General features: G+C 40.9%; 1 protein-coding gene across 1 annotated transcript in view; it reads left to right on the top strand.

Moving 5' to 3' along the window:
• Positions 1–18,702, top strand: part of Ubtd2 (ubiquitin domain containing 2) — a 54,487-nt gene extending 35,785 nt beyond the window's left edge. The window contains exons 2-3 of the mRNA XM_034508119.2: positions 3,052–3,288; positions 15,854–18,702. Of these exons, the coding sequence (XP_034364010.1) occupies positions 3,052–3,288; positions 15,854–16,251 (635 nt within the window). The 3' untranslated portion in view covers positions 16,252–18,702. The remainder of the gene's footprint in view (positions 1–3,051; positions 3,289–15,853) is intronic.
• The last annotated feature ends 4,464 nt before the right edge of the window (positions 18,703–23,166 follow it).

The raw sequence follows: 23,166 nt of genomic DNA, 5'->3' as shown, positions 1-23,166 counted from the left end.
CCGTCCCTTGTAGGGAAACCTGTGGTGTCTCCAACCTGCCGGGTCTCTGGCCATCTCTAGCCAGTGCTCAACCAGAAACCATTCTGTTCTTTCATGGTCCTACAGTGCTTTAGTTTGACCTTCCAGTATTATTTGCAAAATGTAGAGGAAAGCCATTACTACAGATTGAAATGTTCACATTTGAATTAAACTTCATAGGTTGATTACATAAGGAGACTTGGATTTTTGTTTCCAGCTATGCTACTGAATGGATAGGTTCCCTACTCTGTTATACCCATCCTTTTAGAACTTGCCTGCTTTGCATTACAAGTTAGAAGGACAAAACATCATGTCTCAGTGATGAAGATTTTGTGGGAGAGACTCTAGAGACCTATTATGTTTGGCTTTGAGAGCAATAGTCATAATTAGTAAAAATAATTTATTTCCATCTAGATGTCAAACCAATTATACTTTGCCATATTAGTTAGCCCTATCATACAGGAAGGTAGCCTGGGAAGTGTTGAGATTTCCCAGGGGCTAGAGTCATTTTATTTATATTAGGCATAACCCAGGCCAGTAAGGGCATCTTTAACTTTATGCATACTTTAGAACCATTTTAGATTTTTTAAAATAGATCTTCTTTGTTCAATTAAACATGGAACAGTGAGTTTTGATGCATACTTCTCTGCTTCCCACCTGTGCTGTCATTTATTACCCACCTACTCTTTCCTCACATTTTTTTTTTTATCCTTTCATTGGGGTTTAATTTTCTTTTTACTTCTGTCTATTAAGCTTTCTTATACCTGACACTGTATAAACTACAGACCCATAAGCAGGAATGGCTATATAAGCCAGTATGATCCATACAAAACAGATCAATAATCATGTAGACTACGAAAGTGCCTGGGTGCAGGAGCCGCCTGAGACTTGTTCTAACATGTTGCTGTGTAGCATTTTCTAAGGAGACCTGTGTCAAAGGGAGTAGCTCTGTCCTTTTCCTCTGAAATATGACGTTGCTGTTCTTTTAAAGTTTTCATCTTTTTTAGTACAGAGCTTTCTTCTTTTTTCTTTTTTGGTTTTTCAAGATAGTTTCTCTGTATAGTTCTGGCTATCCTGTAGTTAGCTCTGTAGACCAGGCTGGCCTCAAACTCAGAGATCCACCACCTCTGCCTCCTAATTGTTGGGATTGAAGGTGTGTGCCAACTCTCCCTCCTGGCATTGCTATTCTTAGTTCTTTGTGGTTGAGAGTTTATTCGGTGACCTGGTATTACCTGTTTGATTCCTGGTTCAAAAAAAAAAAGAAAGAAAGAAAGAAGGTCCCTCGGTACCACTACTTTACAAAGTAGCTCCTATTTTGAGTTTCAGAGGATGATATTCTGAGCTCTCTAGTGGAAGCTGGAGAAAGCATTCCTTTAGTCAGTATCTTACTGAATTTGGTGGTCTGGTTTGTTTCCCTTGAACATTGAAAAGTAGCTTTTTGCCTTTTGGGGGTTGGGTTTGCTTAGTTCCAATTTCTTGGCTCTATATGTCCAAAGATCCTAATATTCAAACTATTTCACACCATTTACTCTACCATGTGTCTCTGTTATAGCATCTGCCACTCATATTTTGACCTTGTTAGTTTGATGAAATGCTTACTCTTTTTGGCTGCTGGTATATGTGCGTGTGTGTGTGCATGTTTTAATGAGCAAAATAGAATTTTTGTCTAGAAAATCCTCATATTCTTTTTCTGGAGTTGTTCATAATTACCCATTGTAAATACCTTTTACCAGCGTGGTACATTTGCTACAGTTATTTTGTTGTTGTTGTTTTCTGAGACAGGATCTCTCTTTGTAGGCCTTGCTATCTAGGAACACCGCTATGTAGACCAGGCTGGCCATGAACTCAAAAGAGATTCACCTGCTTGTGGTGTATGCCTGTTTTTGAGGCAGGGTTAATATGTGTGCTTAAGGAGGCCAGAGGTCAGCCTCAGGAGCCATCATATTGTTTGTTACCACAGGTCTCTCATTAGTTTGGAACTCACCAAGTAGATTAGGCTAGGTAGTAGTGAACTCCAAGGACGTGCTTGTCTCTACCTCCCCAGATCTGGGATTACAAATGTGCCACCCATACCCAGCCTTTTGTTTTATGTGGGTCATTCATGCATGGGGATTGAATTTGGGTGCTCATGCTTACAGAGCAAGCGCTTTACCAAGCTATGTTCCCAACCCACAGTTTAATTCTCTGAGTGTGTGTATATGTTACTCTGCACTTTATTTATTTATTTATTTATTATTTATTTATTTATTATTTAAAATATGGGATCTCTCTCTGAATGTGAAGTTTGCACCTTTGTCCAGACTGGCTGGTCAGTGAGCTCCAGAAATCTGCCTGTCTCAGTCTCCTGTTAGTAACCCAGCCATTTTACTGATTAAACCATCTCCCTAGTTTTCTGTGAGTGAGTGAGTAAGTGAGTGAGTGAGTGAGTGATTCATTCATTCATTCATTCATTTTGGGTTTTTCAAAACAGTTTATGTAACTCCTGGCTGTCTTTGGACTCAGAGAGCTACTTGCCTGCCTCCTGAGTGCTGGGATTAAAGGTGTACACCACTGCTACCCTGCCTGTAATTATTTTTAATCACCCTTTGGAAATATACTGATTGGAAAAGAGCTATTGATTTACTGAAAATTATGTAGCCTGGTGCAGTGGCTTATGCCTATAATCCTAGCACTTGGGAGACTAAAACAGAAGGATTGCTGAGTTGGAAGCCAGCCAGGGCTTTAGTGTGAAACCCTGTCGAAAGAAAGAAAGAAAGAAAGAAAGAAAGAAAGAAAGAAAGAAAGAAAGAAAGAAAGAAAGAAGAGAGAAAGAGAAAAAATGCAGAAAAGAAACTTTTGCAGCTAGCTATCTCCATTTGCTCTAGATTGGTAATTTCAGCCAGAAATCGGCAGATAGGCAAACCTCTAGCTATAATTATGGTAAAATAATCTGAAACAGGAATATGACCATGTAACTTTTTTTTAACAAGGAATAGGGAGTGTGTGTGTGTGTGTGTGAATGTGAATATTAATGTCAGTATTTTCTCTTTTTAGTTGCTCTAGGTCGTAACCAGCCTTTGAAAAAGGAGAAACCAAAATGGAAAAGCGACTATCCAATGACAGATGGACAACTGCGCAGCAAGAGGGATGAATTCTGGGACACTGCACCAGCTTTTGAAGGCCGGAAAGAGATCTGGGATGCCTTGAAGGCTGCTGCACATGCTTTTGAAAGCAATGATCATGAACTGGCACAGGCAATCATTGACGGTGCAAACATAACACTACCACACGGTAGGTTTGGTGTCCTGATGACAAAGGGTCACAGTCTCCTTGTCTCCACCTGGAGAGAGACTTCTGTTTTTCTTTTGCACATTACTCTAATTTTTTTTATTATACTAAAAAAAAAAATAGCTTTCCTCTGGTTTTTTTTCTTTTTTCTTTTTATATCTTTCAGCTGGTGATAGTTTGTGTCTTGGTTCATTTTTATGTTTCCTAATCTCAGAAAAGAGAACATTTGCTAAATGGGTATTTTCTACTTTCTGTGTGACTTTCTTCTCTCTAGAAACAACCTCCCTTGTCTGCTTCTCTCTCTTGCAGTGTACATCCCCACCTGGCGGTAGCTACTACTGCTGCTGTTGCTTCCGCCGCTGCAGCGCCTTAACTACCAGAGCTGGGAACTCTCCGCTTAGGCTTTATAAAGTGCAGAGACATCATGGCTGCTCCCTAATCATGCTTTCCCATCATTTAGCATGACCAGGCCTAGACTTTGAAGTTCATTTTTTTTAAATTAATATTTGGGGTAGGGGGACATACAGAAGAGATGGCTCAGTGGTTGCTGCTCTAGTAAAGGATCTGGTTCAGTTGCCAACCAACTATTTGGTGGCTCACAAGTGTCCAGGTCCTGGGAAATCTGATTCCCTCTTGGCTTCTTCAGGCACTACATGTATGTGGTGCATAAATATAATATATACATATAAGCATACATACATAAATATAATATATTATATTATAAATATAATATATACATATAAGCATAATACATGTTAGGCAAACATACACACACATATAAAATCTTTTCTTTTAAATGTGCTTTTATTTTCTATGTATGGGTATTTTTGCCATGCAGATGCTGGGAAACAGACCCATGTCCTGATAACAGCAACAACTCGTATCTGCTGAGCCATCTTTTCAGTCCCAACTTCAAAGTTTTTAAGGATTGTTTTCCATGACTCTAGCCTGAGCTGTACAAGAAATCTTTCTTGCTTTAGAAGTGTAACCAAGAATCATCATAATGTATATGTATCCAGGGATACATAGATGCTAGACTTGTGCACATACTCTTTTATGATCTCCTTGATTCAAAACATTAAATGTCTGGTGTTATGCTGGGGTTTAGGTATTAGTTTTATATATGAACTATTTGTTCTTTTGATGTATGTATCTGTGTTTTTCTCTTTAGCTTCTCAAGTTAGTAGTTTTCTAGGTTGTTTCTTCAGATGTATTTAAGGGATAAGCACCTATAGGTACTGTTGTCCTTTGCTCATTATTATGCCACCATTGTTTTCCATGATGTCTTTTCATTTTATTTGTAGGGGAAGTGCTTTAGTAATTTAATCATCTGCAGAATGTTCTTTGACTCTTTGTCCAATACAGGATGTCTTACTCATAAGCCTTGTCAATTTCCCAAATCTCCGTTATACTCTAACTAGTCGTGCTTTTAAGAAGCATCCCTTGTTTTATGATTGTCTGTTTTATGAGAACTTTTTTGCATGGGCTTATAACCCTAGCATTTATTGAATACCCACTTTTCCCACACTCGTAAACATGATTACTTCTGTATTTGAATTATTTGAGCCATTTCAGGATGCCCACTTAGTTTCAGTTTTCAGGCTAGTGTTTAAATCCTTTACCTCTTCCATGATTGTAGATGAGGAGATGGTGATATGGTCTTCCACCTGCCCCTTCAGCTACCCCACTAATGTGACAGAGAATGAAGGTTCTTTCACGAAGTTATATTCTTCATTTCTTTCTGATGCTTACATCTCTTATTTCCCAAGCGGTATCTATTGTGGTTGTCTTAATATAGAATCCTGGGACTTTGAATTTTTTATTTTATATGTAATATAGTTACCTGTAGCTAATTATGTTCTCTAAATTTTGGCTTAATTTAAAAGCTTATGAGGACAGGAATCAACAATATGGCTCAGCAGTGTTTACCATCAAGTCTGATGACATGTGAGTTTAATCCCAGGAACCAGCACAGTAGAAGGAAAGAGAGCCAAGTCCCTCAAGTTGCCTTATGATGTCCATATGTGCACTATAGCATGCACACATACACATAATAACTATATTAAATAAATGTAACAAATGTGTTTTAAAATGCTTTTAAGTTCATAAAGACAAAGTATCTGTTTCGTATATAGACACACTCTATACATATCCTATTAAGTATAGACTCATCATTATTAAATGTTTAAGTCTGATTTCTGCTCATCTACATGAACTGTCAAGAAAAGTAATGTTGCTATGCCAGGTATGGTGATACATGCCTTTTAATGTCAGCATTCAGGAGGCAGAGATAGATGGATCTCTGAGTTCAAAGACAGCCTGATTGGTCTACTTAACTAGTCTAGTAGAGCCAGGCCTATATAAACAGACCCTGTCTCAAAAACCCAAAACAACAACAATAAGAATTTTTGCTGGCAGCCCCTTCAACCAGCATGTCATGTGTTTAATCCTAGAACCTGGGAGACAGAAATAAATGGATCTGAGTTTGAGGCAAGTCTGGTCTACAGAGCAAGTTCCAGAATAGCCAGGGCTACACAGAGAAGCCTTGTATCGAAAAACCAAAAGAAAGGAAGGAAGGGGGGGAGGGGGAGGGATTGCGTGAGAGGGAAATATATTCTGCATAAGCATGGAAGAACCATGGTGATGTCTGAGCATCCTGTCTCAAATGAATTATCACAGACTCGTGGCAATAATGTTTTGTCATTGATATCCTTGAATGTTTCTCTATTTTTCTCTAAAGCTTATCAGTGATATCTCTTGGGTGGGCCTGTCAATTCAGCTGTCATATATCCCTAATTTGCCATCAGTTACAATTCAGCTACTTAATTGAATGTTTTTACTTAGACCTGCTTAGGGTAGGTTTTGACATCACTGTGCTTCTACTGTAGTGATTAAAGCTATGTGGCTTTAGACAAATCATTCCTGTGACCTTCATCTCTCTTTGTCATATATGGACCATGGTCCACATGGGTCTGGTTGGGAATCTCTTGTGAGTCATTTACCATAGTGCCTGACCTACCAAAGGCACTTAGTAAACACTGGAGCTGTCGCGTTCAGTGATTTTTTTTTTTTTTTTTCTCTCACTGGACTCTGGCACTAACAGGTAAATTTCCTGCACCACCCTTCGTTTACAGATTCTGACTGGCTGTATCCACCTTCCCATAGCCACCTGTCTGTAAAGAACCTTTTCCCCATAGCTTTTACAGCATTTAAAAAAAATTGCATATCTTTTCTAGGTTATAAATCATGGAACTGAGATTTGACTCAAATCTCAAGAGTAACAAAAGTATCTTTGATTCACACCCAATGTACAATTTCAAATCTGTGAAGTTATAAAGTCCTCTTCGATGTTTCTTCAACGTCTGATACTTGTAATACCTTGCATATTTTCTTTAATACTTTAAAATAATACTTAAGAGAAATAGTACATTTTCTTAATATACAAATGGACAGGAAATACATATGTATAGTTAGGCCTTTCTGTTTTTCTAAGGTGTGTCTCTGAAGGCCATTAAGGAAACAGGCCAGGATGCTGGCCCTCCTAGGTAGAAGCAGGTGAATCTTTTGAGTTTAAGGTCAGCCTGGTCTATAGAATGAGATCCAGGTCAGCCAAGGCTACAAAATAGAGAAACCCTCACCCAAATAGAAAAGCAGTCCATGGAGTTAAGTGGTTAGGAGCATTGGCTGCTCTTCCAGAGGACTCTGGTTCAGTTCTCAGCACCCACATGGTGGCTGACAACATATGTAGTTTCAGGTCAGGGGATCTGACACCCTCTTCTGGCTTCTGTGGACACTGCACACAAGCAGCATATAGGCAACAGGCAACACATCCATACACATAAAAATAAAGCAAGAGGATCACTTGCTGAAGGCCAGCCTGGGCTATATAATAGCAAGAACCTATCTCCAAAAAAAACAGGTTGCTTTAAAAGTCCTAAGGATGGAGGAATAAATAACTGTAATCCAGATAGTTAATTTTACATAGATGGTTTGTCCTTGGCTGTTGTAGTGTTTCGAAATGAAACCATCCTTAATAAGGAGCCTGATGACTGATTAATCATAAATGACATATCATTTTCTTCTTTCTGTCCTCTAAGAGACAAAGGTGGTTGAGTGTTACAAACTGTGAATGTGTCTGCTCCTCTGCTGTCGTCATGCTTTTTCTTGAATCAGAGTAATAAAGTCTGAAAATAGTTGTGGTAGGAGGTTGTTTCTGAGCCAGGAGGCTTGTCTCTGAAGAAAACCTCCTTTCCGTATTGTTCGGGGGTGGGGTGGGGGTGGGGAGGAAGCAAGGTTTCTCACATCCCAAGGGAACAGCTGTATCAGCTTCTACTTCTAGAAGACCTTCTGGGCTTTCATTAGACACCAGATGCAAGTGCTTCTGACCTGCTCCTCTGCCCGCTTAAGAAAATGAGACCCTGGAACTAGAGATTAAATGTCCTCTGTAGAAATTCAGCAAAGTGTTACACAATGTTTAATGCTAGTTTGACCATCAGATGACTTCAGTGTTTGGTATTTAGCTAAGTCACTTTGAGCTCTGCTTGCCAGGAGAGATGTTTAAGCCTGGTTCCTCTAGTTGCCACAGTCCTGCTGGCTGGGTTAGTGAATGCTGTTAGGCCTAGCTGCAGCCAGGCTGGCTGAGTCCCCAGGGTGGTCTTTCCAGGGAGAGAATCTGTAGTTTTTTAGCAGCCCAACAGCCCCAAGGGGCTGCTCCCAAAGGCTGCTTAAAGGATAGTTGGTGGCCTTTTGATGTTATGATTCATTTGTAGAGAAGCCCATGCAGAATGAGGCAAAAGGCTGAAACTTTATAAAAATGGATCCATTTATTACTTTGCTGTTTGAGAAATACTCCATCAAGTGTATAATTTTGAAATTTAAAACCTGTGGAAGAAAAGCATTGTCTGTGGACCTTTATGTGTATTAGACAATTTCACTATGTTTAGTTATTTAATCCTTAGAGCAACCATGTTCTTTAAAAAAAAAAAAAAAGGTAGCTACTAAATCCTTGTGAAGATAATCAGCATGTCCCAAGTTAGGCTCTACATGCTAACTTGGGTGTGAGCAGAGACTGTCCCTCATATTAGATTTCACTACTTCATTCCTTGGTACCTGAACATTCAGGGTCATCTGTGACCCGAGCTCACTGTTTCATCTTCTTACTTGAATTCTCTGGTGTTGGTGTAGTCATCCTTCTAAGTGTGTCCACTGCACTTAACTGTTGAAGCCTTCCTTTTACAGAGGAAGGCATGGTTATTAAAAGGTAGAATTCCAGGGGACTGAAGAGATGGCTTAGCGATTGAGAGCACTGGCTGCTCTTCCAAAGGACCTAAGTTCAATAACCAGCACATACATGGTAGCTCACAGCTGCCTATGACACCCTCACACACATATATGCAGGCAAAACAGTAATGCACATAAAATAAAAGATAATTTTTCATATTACCAGTGTGATATAAATATTTACATTTTCAAACATTAACCTTAAACAGGTATGTAAAAATTCACTTTGTTATGTATATACTATGAAAGCATGGTCATGATCAAGACTCTTGTCTTTACACAGTGCTTTTTTATTTATTATCTGGGGGATGGTTGTGTGTGTGTGTGTGTGTGTGTGTATGCGTGTGTGTATGCGTGTGTGTGTGTGTGTGTGTGTGTGTGTGTGTGTGTGTGTGTTTGCGCGCGTGAGCATGTGATAATGCATGTGGAAGATGAAGGACAGCTGTCAGGAGTTGGTTGTTTCCCTCAGCTGTGAGGTTGTTCGGTTCTCAGGCTAGTGTGTGCTTTTACCCACCTAGCCATTTTACTGACTGGAAGATACTGGTTTTTAATTTTTTAATATGCAAGTCTGCCTCTGGTGGTGAAAACCTTAGCCGTGTGTCACGTTCCTACAGAGTGAGAGCATAAAGGCACTCACTCAGCAAGGCCTTTGCAAGGTTGGTTTTCAACCTCAAGGACTGCTTGGAACAGTAAAATGTTAGACCTAATGTAATAAAGCTGCTTTTAGTATTTGGCAACCAGTTTAATTTTTTATCTTTACAAATTTCTATAGACAGGTTTGTTTGTTTGTTTGTTTTAGTCATTTTGAGACAGTCTTATGTAGTCCAGACAGGCCTTAACCACAACATGTAACTGAGGCTGGCCTTTCCTTGTCTTCCTGCCTCTACTTCCTAAGGGCTAGTATTACAGGGGTAAACCACCATGCCTGGCTCTAGTGAAATATGTTGAAGCCTAATTGAAAGTAGCCAGAGAAAACAGTTAACCAAAGGAAATAGGATATCTAAGCTAATCATCTAGATATAATATAAATAAAAACACTTTCAGAAAATTGTGTAAGAAATCACAACAAAGTGATGACTTGGCAGCCTTATGCCCAACAGGAAGGAGAGCCTTTGGGGCCTGCTAGCTTTGTGAGATGATGTCCTCCCTGGCAGGTATTATCCTGATGGCTGGTTATCTCTGACAGGTCCTATGGTAGGTTTGAGAGAAGGAAAAAAAGTCTGCAGTGGATAGGCAAACCTGGCTAGAACTTTGGAAATAGCGAGGGATTACTAGACAAGCTGAGCTTCAGTGCCAGAAGTTAATGATTGAAACCTTCTGTAAGTTTCTAATGTAGCCAAGATTAAGTGTGATTTTGCCAAGGGGGTAAATTCCCACAATGGTCAGATTTACATATTTCATGTGCTTAAGTAATTTGTTTGCTTGAGCACATATGACTGCACACTGTGTGAATTTAGGCTGCCCTCAGAGGTCAGAAGAAGGCATTGAAAAGAGTTGTGAACTGCCATGTTGGTGCTGGGAATCAAACCTGGGTTGTCTGCAAGAACAAGGTTTTTTGTTTTTGTTTTTTTAAATTCATTCTGTTGCTGTCTTCAGACACATCAGAAGAGGGCATCAGATCTCATTATAGATGGTTGTGAGCTACTATGTGGTTTCTGGGAATTGAACTCAGGACCTCTGGAGGAGCAGCCAGTACTCTTAACTACTGAGCCATCTCTCCACTCCCCCTCCCCCCAACTCTCTACCCTAGATCTGAGTCTGAAGCAATTAAAAAACTAAGCAGAGTCTTACAGCTTCACTGTCTGGGTTTGCCCCTTCCCCAAGGCCATGATTTTTTTTTGTTCTGCCAGTTCTCTGACTGTGTTGTATGGACAGTTGTACAGTCAGGTAGGTGTGTGAACAGTTCTCTCTCAATTCCACTCAGCTGTTGTTCTTCACACAGTTACACTGTGGCTCCTAGAGTTCCCATCACTGATCTGTGCTCTGTCTCAGCCAGGACTCCTGGTGCTCACTCCTTAGGTTCTTGTGTTTACTTCTGTCTTCATATCAGCATCCCTGTGATGCCCCAAAACACCCACTTCTATAGCATCTCTCTGTCCGCTCAAATTAGTCTAGTTGCTTTTCTATTTTCTGATGTCTGTACAGCAATACTTGAATTTTCAGAATTGCCTGATTGTACTTACCTGCAGTGGTTTGTTCTGTATTGGACTTGATCAGAGGCTGCTGTGAATCAGGGCAAGCTTCACTCACAGTCTTCTCCCTTGGTGCAGTGCTGTGCTGTACTCCATGGTGTGGACTGTTGGCAGACACTCTGGAGTGTCACTGTTCGCATGCACCTGTGTGTATAGCCTCTACTGACAGGAGCAACGTTGTCCTTAGTGAGGTGCAGCAAGATAGTGTGGTGTGAAGAATAGATTTTTTCTAAAGACATTAGCCACAAAGGACTCAGTCTGTTCTGAGTAGTTATTTCTGGGATAATCCTTACCTGTAGACTAGAATATACACAAATATTTTTTGATTGATCTATGGTTTCCATGTAACTATACCCTATAGATGAAGTTAAGTCATATTTAATGAAAGGATCTAGATGTCCCTGTATTAATAGTGTGCATGTTTTACAGGATCACATTAGGCTGTTTTCACACAGGTAATAAACTTTGAGCATATTTTCCCCAGTACTTCATGCGGTACCTTTGCCTTGGCAGCCCTCCTCTCCCTCTAGTCCTCTGGACTCCAGCTTCATAATCTTTTTTCTCATGGGTATAGGTATTTTGCCTGCATGTCTGCACTACATGCATGCAGTACCTCAGAGGCCAGGAGAGGAAGTAGGTCTCCTGGAACTAGTTAACAGATGCTTGTGAACCACCATGTGGGTGTTGGAAATTGAACCCAGAGTTCTCTAGAAGAGCAACCAGTGCTCTTAGTCTATCTCAGTGCCATTTCTCCAGCTTCATGTATAATTTTTATATGTATGTACAGACTGCTAGAGATTTTCCATGTAGCCTCTTGTTTCTCCCAAATTCTCAGTCTCTCTCATTATCAGCCTCCATCACAGAATGGTATATATTTGTTAGAATGTGTGAACTAGCATTGTCACATCATTAACACCCAAAGCACATAGCTTATGTCAGGGTCACCAGCAATACTGTACACTCTGGGTTTATACAAATTTATAATGACATCTGTTTGCCAGTAGTGGTAGCTCTACTGTTCTAAACCCTCTGTGTTCCACCTAACCATTCTTCTCTCCAACCTGTCACCTGGCAACCACTGCTTTTTTTTTTTTTTTTTTTTTTTTTTTTTTTTTTTTTTTAGTTTCTATTTTTGCCTTTTCCAGAGTGCCAGATACTTTGATTCATTGACAGTATATATACCCTTTCAGACTGGCTTCTTTCAGTTAGTATTAAGTACTGTTTCCTACATATTTTCATTTTCTTTGTAGTGCAGAATAAAATCCATTGTGTATTCTACAATTTATTCACTCATGCGCTAAAGGACGACTTACTTGCTTTCATGTAGAGATTGAGTAGACTCAAGTTTTCACTTCCTTTGGGACTTCAGATCATCTAGTAGGAAATTGTCAGACTCAAGGCTGGATGTAGTGCTGTACACCTATAATTCCAGCACCTGAGTGGCAGAGGCAAGAGGAACTCAACAATTTTGAGCCCAGTCTTGCCTATACATAGTGAGTTTGAGATCAACCAGACTACATAGTGAGACCCTGTCTCAAAAGAAACATTGCCAGGGAGGATCTGAGAAAAGTTGGGAAGGAAGGAAGGTGGTGATGGTGGTGGTGGTGGTGGTGGTGGTGGTGGTGGTGGTGGTGGTGGTGGTGGTGGTTGGTGGTGGTGGTTGGTGGTTGGTGGTGGTGGTGGTGGTTGTTGATGATGGTGGTGGTGGTAATAATAAAGAGGGGTTCTGTTGAGAGAGGAAGGGAGCACAGGATGGGGGCAAACTGTCCTCCCAAGTAGCTGTGATGGGAACTCCTTAGTGCTCCAGCCTTGGTATTGTCAGAACTCTGAACTTTGGCCATTATTGTACAGTTAGTTTAATAGTGGTGTGGTGTTCCATGTCATTTCATCTATTTCCCACCTCATCATCTTTGGGAAGAGTTTTATTAATTCTTGGGCTTCTAGGCTTTTCTGTTTGTATTTGTTGTTTTGAAACAAGGTTTCACATTCTGCCTAGGCTGATCTGAAGCTCAGTTCTAGATGTGGGGATTACAGTGTATCTCCACTGTGGCTGCTCTTCAGCCCACTTCCTAAAAGTCTTATCTTATTACTGAGTTTTGAGAGCTCTTTTGGTTTTTCAAGACAGGGTGTCTCTGTGTATCCCCAGCTGTCCTGGAACTCTGTCGACTAGAATGCCCTTGAACTCATAGAAATTCATCTGCCTTTGCCCTTAGAGTGCTAGGATTAAAGATGTGTACCACCGCCTGGTGAGAATTCTATGTGTGTTTGTGTAACAGTCTTCTAATTTGTCTTGAAGTTTTTCTTGTTGTTTATGGGAGTCTTCTTATCCTCTTGGCTGTCTTTAGAGGGGCCTGAATTTTCTAATTCTGATGAAATCAGCTTATGGATTATACATTTGGTGACACATTGTGCCGGTCATCACCAAGTCAACAGCTTTTAGATTTGTTTTCTTTTGCTTTTAGTAGTTTATACCTTTGTATTTGATGTTTGTCTGCGATGGTTTTTGGTTGCAGTGGTGGGGTGGGCACATGTGGGCCATGGCATGCAGAGGGGAGCACAGGACAACTTGAGGAGTCAGGCTGTCAGACTTGGTGGCAAGTGTCTTTAGTCACCGAGCCATTTGTCCACCTGTGGTGTATTTTTTATTAATTTTTGTGACAAAGGTAACTTCTGTATTGAGATTAATTTTTTGATGGCTCATTAACCCAACACCTTTTTTTTGGAGCCCTGTCCTCTTTGCTCCATTCCCTTTGTTTCTTTTACACAATGAGTTCATTATGTTTATGTGAATCGTATTTCTGGACTTTGATCTGTTTCATTGATCATGTTTGTGTTTTAATGTTGGGTTTTTTTTAGGGTTTTTGTTTTTTGTTTGTTTGTTTTTCATTTTGAGATAGCTTAGACTATCTCTGTATATAGAGTAGCCTCAAATTATGGCTATCTTCTACTTCAGCCTTCCAAGTGCTGGTGTTACAGTACGAGCTACTATACCCAGTTCCACACCATCTTGGTTACTACAAGTTTACCATAAACCAGTCCTTCTATGTTAAGGTTTTTGTTTTTTTGTTTGTTTGTTTGTTTGTTTTGTTTTGTTTTTTTACCTTATATACAGTTTAGAGAAGATTGTCCAAAATCTAAAAAAAAAAAAAAAAAAAAAAACACACACACACAAAACAAAAAACCCTTCTTGGATTTTGATTAGAGTGCATTAAAAGTGTAGATTAAGGAAGAACTGACTGACATCCCACCATTATCTTCTCAGTGCACAGACCATCTGTTAGTTTAGTTCTTTGGTTAAACAGTTTGTCATTTTCTTGCAGGTCTTACAGATTTGCTAAGGTTTTATCTTAATGTCCCACTTTGGGTGTGCTAATGCACATGACCGTGTAGTTTCAGATACCACTGTTTGCTGCTGCATATGGAGCAGCCAGTTTTATAGATTAACCTTAGTGTAAATGCTCATTGGATCTGAGATCATTTTGTTGATTCTTCAGATTTTTTGCATAGACCTATGGGTCAAGACTCCTTTGGGGGTCAAACGACCCTTTCACAGGGGACACATATCGAATATCATGATATCAGATACATTACAGTTCATAAAGGTAGCAAAATCTGAAGAAGCAACAAAAATTATTTATTGTTAGGGGTCCCCATATCATAAGAAACTGGATTAAAGGTCGCAGCATTAGGAAGGTTGAGAACCACTGGCTTCTGTTCTTTCCTTCCTAATCTTTCTTGCACTAGCCTGGTTCCTAATCTTAATGGGAAATTCAGGCCGGGCGGTGGTGGCGCACGCCTTTAATCCCAGCACTTGGGAGGCAGAGGCAGGCGGATTTCTGAGTTCGAGGCCAGCCTGGTCTACAGAGTGAGTTCCAGGACAGCCCGGGCTATACAGAGAAACCCTGTCTCGAAAAACCAAAAAAAAAAAAAAAAAAAAGGGAAATTCAAAATTTATTACCTTTAAGTTTAGTGTTACAGGGTTTTTAAACTTTTTTTGTTTGTGTTTTAAGATTTGTTTACTTTATGTAGGTGCACTGTCACTGTCTTCAGACACACCAGAAGAGGGCATCAGATCCCAGTACAGATGGTTGTGAGCCACCACTATGGTTTCCGGGAATTGAACTCAGAACCTCTGGAAGAGCAGTCAGTGCTCTTAACCTCTGAGCCATCTCTCCAGCCCCCTAAAGCTAAGAGGTAGTACTGCTGAGAATTTTATCAGGAAGAAGTACTAGATTTTGCCAAGTGGGTTTTTTTTTTTCATCTTATATGATTATATTGATATTTTTTACTTAACCTAATGCTATGAATTAGCTAATATCTGAAGGTTGAGCCAGTCTTAAATACTTAGAATAAATTCTGACAGGGGAGTGGTATATAATTTTTCTTTAGTTTTGTATTTGATTTACCTTATATTTTATTGAGGATATTTCAGTCGTTTCTTGAGATATTAGCCTGTAGAGGTTTATAGTTTTGTGTTGTTTTGTTCCTTTGGCATTAAGGTAATACTTGCTTCATAGAATGAATGTATTAGGAAGTTTCTCTTCTGTCTTGTGAAAATAGAAGGTTGTTATAATTTCTTATTTAATGTTCAATGGAATTCACAGTTGAACCCATCTGGAGTTGGTGCTTTCTGTTTTAATAAGTTATTAGTTATTGATTCAGTTTCTGTAGATAAGACCTATTCTGATTATCTCTTCATTTGAAAGCTTCATCAGATAATGTTTTTCAGAGAACTGCTGTGTTTCATCTAGTGGATCAAATTTGTTGGCATGGGGATATTCATAGTACTCTTTTACAGTCCTTTAAATGTCGATACATGTGTAGCTACACCTGATGCAGTCCCTCATGTGGTTTCCTTTGCTCCCACTGCTAGAAGCACAAGGGGTTTTCCAGTTTGCAGGGAGGGAGTGGGGAGTGATAAACTTGCAAGGCCCCCACCTTCTGGCAGAGTCCTCTTAGACCTTTTCTCTTGGCTTCCTGCTCTGGTTCCCTAGCAGCTTACCTGTCAGAGTTTACCATGAGAGTGCTGAGGCTGACAGCACTGAGTACACAGAAGCTGACACTCACTGAACTGCCCCTGTCCCCTCTCTCTGCAGGTGCACTGACAGAGTGCTACGATGAGCTGGGGAACCGATACCAGCTGCCAGTCTATTGCCTGGCACCACCAATCAACATGATAGAGGAAAAGAGTGACATTGAGACTCTGGATATTCCTGAGCCACCTCCCAATTCTGGACACGAATCTCAGCTCCGTCTGCGGCTCTCCACAGGCAAAGACCTCAAGCTTGTGGTCCGCAGCACAGACACGGTGTTTCACATGAAGAGGCGTTTACATGCCGCAGAGGGTGTGGAGCCAGGCAGCCAGCGGTGGTTCTTCTCTGGCAGGCCTCTCACGGATAAGATGAAGCTGGAGGAGCTGAAGATCCCCAAGGACTATGTGGTGCAGGTTATAGTGAGCCAGCCTGTGCAAAACCCAACCCCAGTGGAGAACTGAGCTGGGCTTGCCTTCTTCAAGATCCCTTGGCTCCTTTTTATTGTTATCATTTCCTATTCTAAGGCGTGAAATTTATTTTCACTGCTCTGAATTCCCTATGAATGGATTTAGTTCTGAGGAATTACTAGTGAAAAATTCCATCTGTGATGGAGACCAACAAAAATAATAAAACACACAGAGCCAGCCTCTGGTACTCTTATAATTACAATTTCTAATTTGAAAAACAGTTAAGAAATAGATAACCATTTATTTTAAAACATTTATCAACTGTGTAATGGCTGTATTTAAATGATTTCGAATGTAAACAGACACCAGACCCATCAAAAACAGCACCAAGCACCTTTTGGACACAGAATTTTTTATGACATATATGTCAATTTTTTTTTTCCAGAACCATCCATAACAGTTACAGAAACTTAATCTTATTTTTTTTTTTAAGTGGAACCTAAAAGTTTTTATTCATACCCATCAGAAAGCAGTGAGACCAGGAGTTGTCAGTGTTGCTTCCCCTCCCGCCAAGTCCTGCCCCTTATTCACATCCACTCAGTCCTGCCACCATCACAAGGCAGCAGGCACCCTCGGGAACACTGGATAATAATTTAGGAAGTAGTGGAAGCTCTCATTCTCAGTTGAGAAGTTTCTAGTCATGCTGCATAGTAATCTTAAAATGTCTTTGCTGATCCTGCCACTCCGCATGGCCATTTCTGTAGCTGCCTGACTCCACCTATATATTTCTGGGCCAGGTGAGACAGAAATGGAGTATAGCTGCTTCCAATCCAGAATGAAAAGCACTCCTCTCCTTCCTGCTTGCAGGGAATGTGAGTAAAACCCTCCGCCTGTTCCTGGGAAAACTGTGCCTAGTCTCAGCCTTGGAGAAAGTTCCACTTCAAAATTTTCAAGTGTGATAGTTAACCAGTGTCACTTAAACAATAGTGGTGAGAACAAATGGTAGTGCCTGGCTCTAGACTGGAGTGTTTTCACCCTGACTCCAGTCACTGTGGTGGCAGTGTTCCTCCCACACCTTGCCAGCAAAGGTAAATTAACCTCTGTCTGTACATCAGGCCAAGGGACTGGAACACAGTGAGTCAGGCTGACCTCTGGAGAAAGCTGCCAAGCGTTATATTTAATCTGGAGCCTCTTAAAAGCTGTCTTTGCCAGGCATGATGGGTGCTGCCTTTAATCCTGAGCCTTGGGAGGGAGAAAGAGGCAAATCTCAGAATTTGAGACCAGCCCAGAATACATAGCTAGTTCTAGGCCAGCCAGAGCTACATAGTGAAACTGTGTCTCAAAACAGACACACACACACACACACACACACACACACACACACACACACACACACACAGAGTTGGTTCCCTGAGAAGGGGGCTACCAGGTGACCATACTGTCTCTGAGAGTTTATGAGATGTGAAAAGTAAACGAAAGAGGGGTCTGAGCCAGGCAGTTGTGGCGCACGCCTTTAATCCCAGCACTTGGGAGGCAGAGGCAGGTGGATTTCTGAGTTTGAGGCCAGCCTGGTCTACAGAGTGAGTTTCAGGACAGCCAGGACTACACAGAGAAACCCTGTCTCAAAAAACCAAAAAAAAAAGAAAGAAAGAAAGAAAGAAAGAAAGAAAGAAAGAAAGAAAGAAAGAAAGAAAGAAAGAGTCTGTGCTCTTCTCAGTTGGAAAATACCAAACCTCCAGTACCTATTTGGATGTAAAATGCCATTCAGAATTTTAGTGGCAAAATGAAACTTCTAAGTAGTTTAAAATGTAATTTTTAAGTGGTATTAAATTTCCTATAGCCTGTTTAAATATATCTATAATTGTAACTTATGTTTCTGAGAACTTTAACCATTTCCCCAAATTCTGTTCATCATTTAAAGTTTGTGGCTGTACCTAATTTAGATTTCATGGTGACTGGGTCTAAATTCAGAAGTGCACAGCTTTAGCAACCAAGGAGGATGCTCACATCTCCATGTGGAGGCTCTAGGGTATTCCAGTGCATCGCCCACCATCAAGAAGGTTGGTTCATTTGTCACATTGAATAACAGAATAACAGTATCTCAAAGTCCATCGTTGGAAAAGTGTTTAAACCTATTATTTTTCTAAAGGAAATTTGATGGTGTCATGAATAACCTGATTGTTAAAAGGTCTTGCTTGTTTCTTGAGGGTTTGTCCTAAGAGTTTTTTGTTTTTTTTTTTTGTTTTTTTTTTTTTGGTTTTTTTTTTTTATTTTTTTTATTTTTTTTTATTTTAAAGGAACATATACTTTGAATAACGATCCTCCAGGCATGGTGAGAAAAAACCTAGGTGCTGGAAATTGTCAATAGGTTAATAACCTAGGTGAGAAAAAAACATGGTGCTGGTAATTGTCAATAGGTCGATGTAAGCTTGGATCAATACTTGATGTGTATCATTTTAGTATGTAGGGGTTTTGTGCTTTTTTAAAAAAAAAATTTCAACTTTTGTCTTTGTCTTTGCCTTTATTCCTCTATACAGTGGCATCCTCCTGCATCCTCTAGGGAAGTGAGAGGTGTTCTCTCTAAAACCAGTAGTGAGATGGTGACCACCAAACTTAAGCTCTGCTGCAGCACACACTACAGGTCACTTAGAGTGTGCCCCACCAACACTGCAGCCTTGCTCGAAAGTAGGTTCACCAGGATGGGCAAGATGGCTCAGTCGATACTGCTTGCTGTGCTGCCAAGGCAATGCTGGAGTCCAACACTCAGCCAATTGGGCCAAACTGGGAAGCTCCAGTTTCAGTGAGAAACCTGCCCTGAGAGGAATGACACCCAGTGTCATCTCTGTCTTCTGCATTCACATACCCAAACAGTGTTGGAGGGGAGGGGGTATATTTTACTTGTGTGTGTTGTACAAATTTTTCAGGTTTTTCATAGTCAGATCTTTTAAGTCTGGCCAGGTGTGGTTGTACTCACCTCTAACCCTAGCACTTGGTCGGTAGAGGCAAACTGAGTGGAAGAGCAGCTTGGTCTACTGCTGAGTTCCCAGTCAGCCAGGGCCTAAGTAGGGAGTTCCTATCTTTAACAACAACAAAATCTGTTGGACTTTTTTATGGCCTCTGGGTTTCTTAAAGGGCCTTCCCCATTCCAAAGGACATCTAGTGTTCTTTTATTACTTCATTGTTCTCTGGAGCTTATGTGTGTGAAAAGAATAGACTGTGGCCCTTTTTCCTGAAGCTACTTGATAATTTTCATCCATCTTTTCTGTGGTGGGGGAAAGGTAGCCTTCTTAGCAAATGGGTATCACTCAGCTGGTCTGACCCTGTGTATTTTTCTTAGAAAGGGAATCTAGCTGATAGCATCTTTGGAGATGGCTAGTATCCTATGACTGCCCTTGGGGTCTCTTGTGATATGACCTGTTAGACTGTCATCTCTAGTTCTATGGCAGGAGCCTGGGTGACTTGTCAGAGGTTGAACACAGTTGACTTGGCCTTGCTCAGTCTGAAGTGTGAGGCCTAGGATGGGGAAAACACATGAGAACCAAGCAGTAGGGAAAGAGGTGATCCTCAAATTCCTTAGTTGATTCTTCGCTCAAGTTCCTTCTAGCAGACAGTGGCCTGGAAGAATCTGCCTATGGACCTGGGCTGAAACCTTTACCAGGCCAGAGTCCCACCCATAGTCTCCACCTGCCCATTGCCTGTGCTCTAGATCACTCGTGTGACTAGGAATGTGTGATGCAGTATGAAAACTGCAGACTCAAAGCATTGACACACAGCATGGAGCCCAGAGCCTCACACGTGTCTGTCAGACTGCTGAACTACACTCCAGGCCCTATGTACTCATTTTTAAACTTTTCTAAGTCACTAGGGGGAAAAAAAGCAGGAGCTGGAGGGATGGCTCAGTTAAAAGCTTGTTCTTGGAGCTGGAAAGATGGCTCAGTGGTTAAGAGCACTGATTGCTCTTCCAGAGGTCCTGAGTTCAATTCCCAGAAACCACATGGTACCGCATCACAACCATATGTAATGAGATCTGATGCCCTCTTCTGATGTGTCTGAAGACAGCGACAGAATAAATAAATTTTAAAAAAACAAAAACAAAAAACCTTGTTCTTGCAGACAACCCAGGTTTGATTCCCAGCACCAACATGGCAGTTCACAACTCTTTTTTTTTTTCAATGCCCTCTTCTGACCTCTGAGGGCAGCCTAAATTCACACAGTGTGCAGTCATATGTGCTCAAGCAAACAAATTACTTAAGCACATGAAATATGTAAATCTAAAATAAAACACTAAAGCAAAGCAAACTCAGATTGGTTATTTTCTTTGTATTCCTAGTCCCAAAACAGTATTAGTTGACTGATTTGTTTGAATTTTAGGTTTTACACACAGAATCTCATTTAAAAATTAAATAATTCCTGATTCCCTTCTAAAACTATCAGGAGTTTTGTGCCTTGGGACAGTCTTACTTCAAAGCCCAAGATGCCCTCCCAATCCATGCCTTAGCCCTTGGGTGCTGCAAACACACAGGTGCCACTGACCCACCAGAAGCCTCCTGTTCATGAAGATGCTTTAAAAAGGAATGTTTTAAAATCTGATGGGATGTCAAGATAGCTTAAATGGTAAAGGCACTTGTCCCAAAGCCTAACAAAATTTGACTTCTGTTACACATGTGGAAAGATCAGAACCAATACAAGCTGTCCTCTGGCCTCCACGTGTATATAACACACACTGAATGTTTCCAAAGAAATCTGATGTTCTGCTCATTATACCTTTACAGTGACCCCCGACTCCCGTGGGAGAAAGGACAAGTTAGCTATCTACTCTCTAGAGCTTTCCCATCCCCTCTCCCCCAGCTCCATTCTGAGTAAGGGATATAGTGCTATATCTGCTCTGGGAGCTGTTCTCCTTTACACAGCTCAAGGAGAGACCTCTGGAGTGTCTTCCTGAAGAATCACACCCAGACTCTAAAGCTCTCTCCTGACAGAAGCCATCTAGCCTCAAGAGAGAACCAACACTGTAGCGATAAGTTCAGTGGTGAGGCCCTTCTGCTTGGCCAGTCTCTGGCTGTCATTTTTTCACTTTGGCGTGCCAGCCTGCACAGTGCCTAGTAGTGTCCCTGTCTACCTGGCACAGACACTGTAGTAACCACAGACTGTTAATGTTGGAAGGGCATGGGGACTGATGAGGTTGCTTGCAGTTTCCCCAGAGCAATGCCTTCTATAGAAGGATGGAAATAACCAGTTCTTCCTGGAGTTTGGTTTTTCCTGGTTCCCTTCTCACTGTAGTACCATGGCAAGAAGCATCTACTGCCAGTTGCATTAATCTTGCTCACAAACTTGTTTAATGAGGCTTTACAATGGCTGGGTTTCATGATTCCCAGTTTGACTTGCAGATAAGGGTCTTAGGTGAGCTGTGTCTTCATACATTGGTGGCATAACCAGGTTTGATTATGGTATTGAGTATTTTATCAGGTCAGTGGTATTGGGGATCCTCACAGTCTCTGGTTGCTTTGAGGTCAGTTAGAATGTCATAAATGTTAGGTTCTAGGCCTAGGCTCAGCAGTGATGCTCTTCCAAGGGCCCTGAATTCAATTCCTAGCAACCACATGGTGGCTTAGTGTCTGAAGACAGCTACAGTGTACTCATATACATAACATAAATAATTCTTTTAAAAAAAAAAAACATGAAGGCCTAGGTAACTTCTACCTGGATAGCCTGCCATATAAGGAAACTTTCTAATGCCAAGATTGATTACATATTTGATTATGTTCTGTGCCCTTGAAAACCAATCACAATAGAAGTCAGTAGAACTGTTTTGTATACCAACAATAAGGTTGGACCTGAACTAACTACCCAACAGCACTTCCTGGACTGGTGTATAAGCTTTTATGGTATTTGCCTTTAGAAGTTGCCCCTGGGATGGACCCCAACATAAGAGAGACATCTGCATCTATTTAAAATAAGACTTCCATTTTGAATAGGGGCTCTAGTAAAGTTTAAGTTCCCAAGACCTCCCTGGGAACTGACATCCTTGGTAGAAAGAAACATGTATGTGGGTAACTGACATCCTGGTTGACTAGTTAAGACATAAATGTCATCCTGGTAGACAAGTTAGGACATGAATATTAGACAAGGCAAGTCTCTGCCACAGTTGAAAACCACAACCAATGGGAGCAGGATAAATGTACAGCAAAGACAGGTTCCTAAGGAAATCCTATTCCTAAACCTTGATTGGTGAAATAACTTTAGCACAGATGTTTGTGGATTTGGGGCTTAGAAACTCTGAAGGATCTTAACTTGGGGTCATGGCTCAGTTCCTGAATCCTGACCATAGCCCTGGTTGACCACCAGTCTTGGGGTGTGTACTCAATAAACCATCCCTGTCTGAGATTGGTGTTTGTAAGGTGATTCCTAGACCCCAAACAATGAACCATCTGTTTATTCAGCCTTCAGCCATGTTCCTCAGAGACTTAGGGTGAGAGCTGTAGAAATTAACATTAAACAGGGCATTTCTGGCCAATTGAATTTGCTAGCTTAAAATGTAAAGAGAAATCTGGCTTGGTGGAACATGCCTGATCTCAGCATGTAACATATAGGTCCTGAGGCAGGTATATCACAGATACATTTCATAATTTCTCTGGGCCTCTTTTATAAACAGAATAGCTTCACCTCGTTGGCAAAGTTAAAAGCAAAAGTTGTATGTCTAAGTCACCGCCTTACCCTGCACTAAGCATATAGCTGTGATGTTGCTGTTTTGAGGGCACCACCAGAGAGGGTACTACAAGAGAGCACTGCTGTAAAGATTTAAGCCAATAGGAAATCATCATGAGCTTGCCTGCGGGTAACTACATTAAGTGTTTGGGATCCTGGTGTGGCATGGAATCTTTCTCAGGGAAAACTTTCAAAAACAAAATTCTTGTAGATGAGGCTATCTTTATACTTGAGATCTGCCTACCTCTGCCTCCTAAGTGCTGG

The sequence above is a fragment of the Arvicanthis niloticus genome, chromosome 6 (genome assembly GCF_011762505.2).
Source record: "Arvicanthis niloticus isolate mArvNil1 chromosome 6, mArvNil1.pat.X, whole genome shotgun sequence".
Lineage (NCBI taxonomy): Eukaryota > Metazoa > Chordata > Mammalia > Rodentia > Muridae > Arvicanthis > Arvicanthis niloticus.
This window is presented reverse-complemented; position numbering and strand designations above follow the sequence as displayed.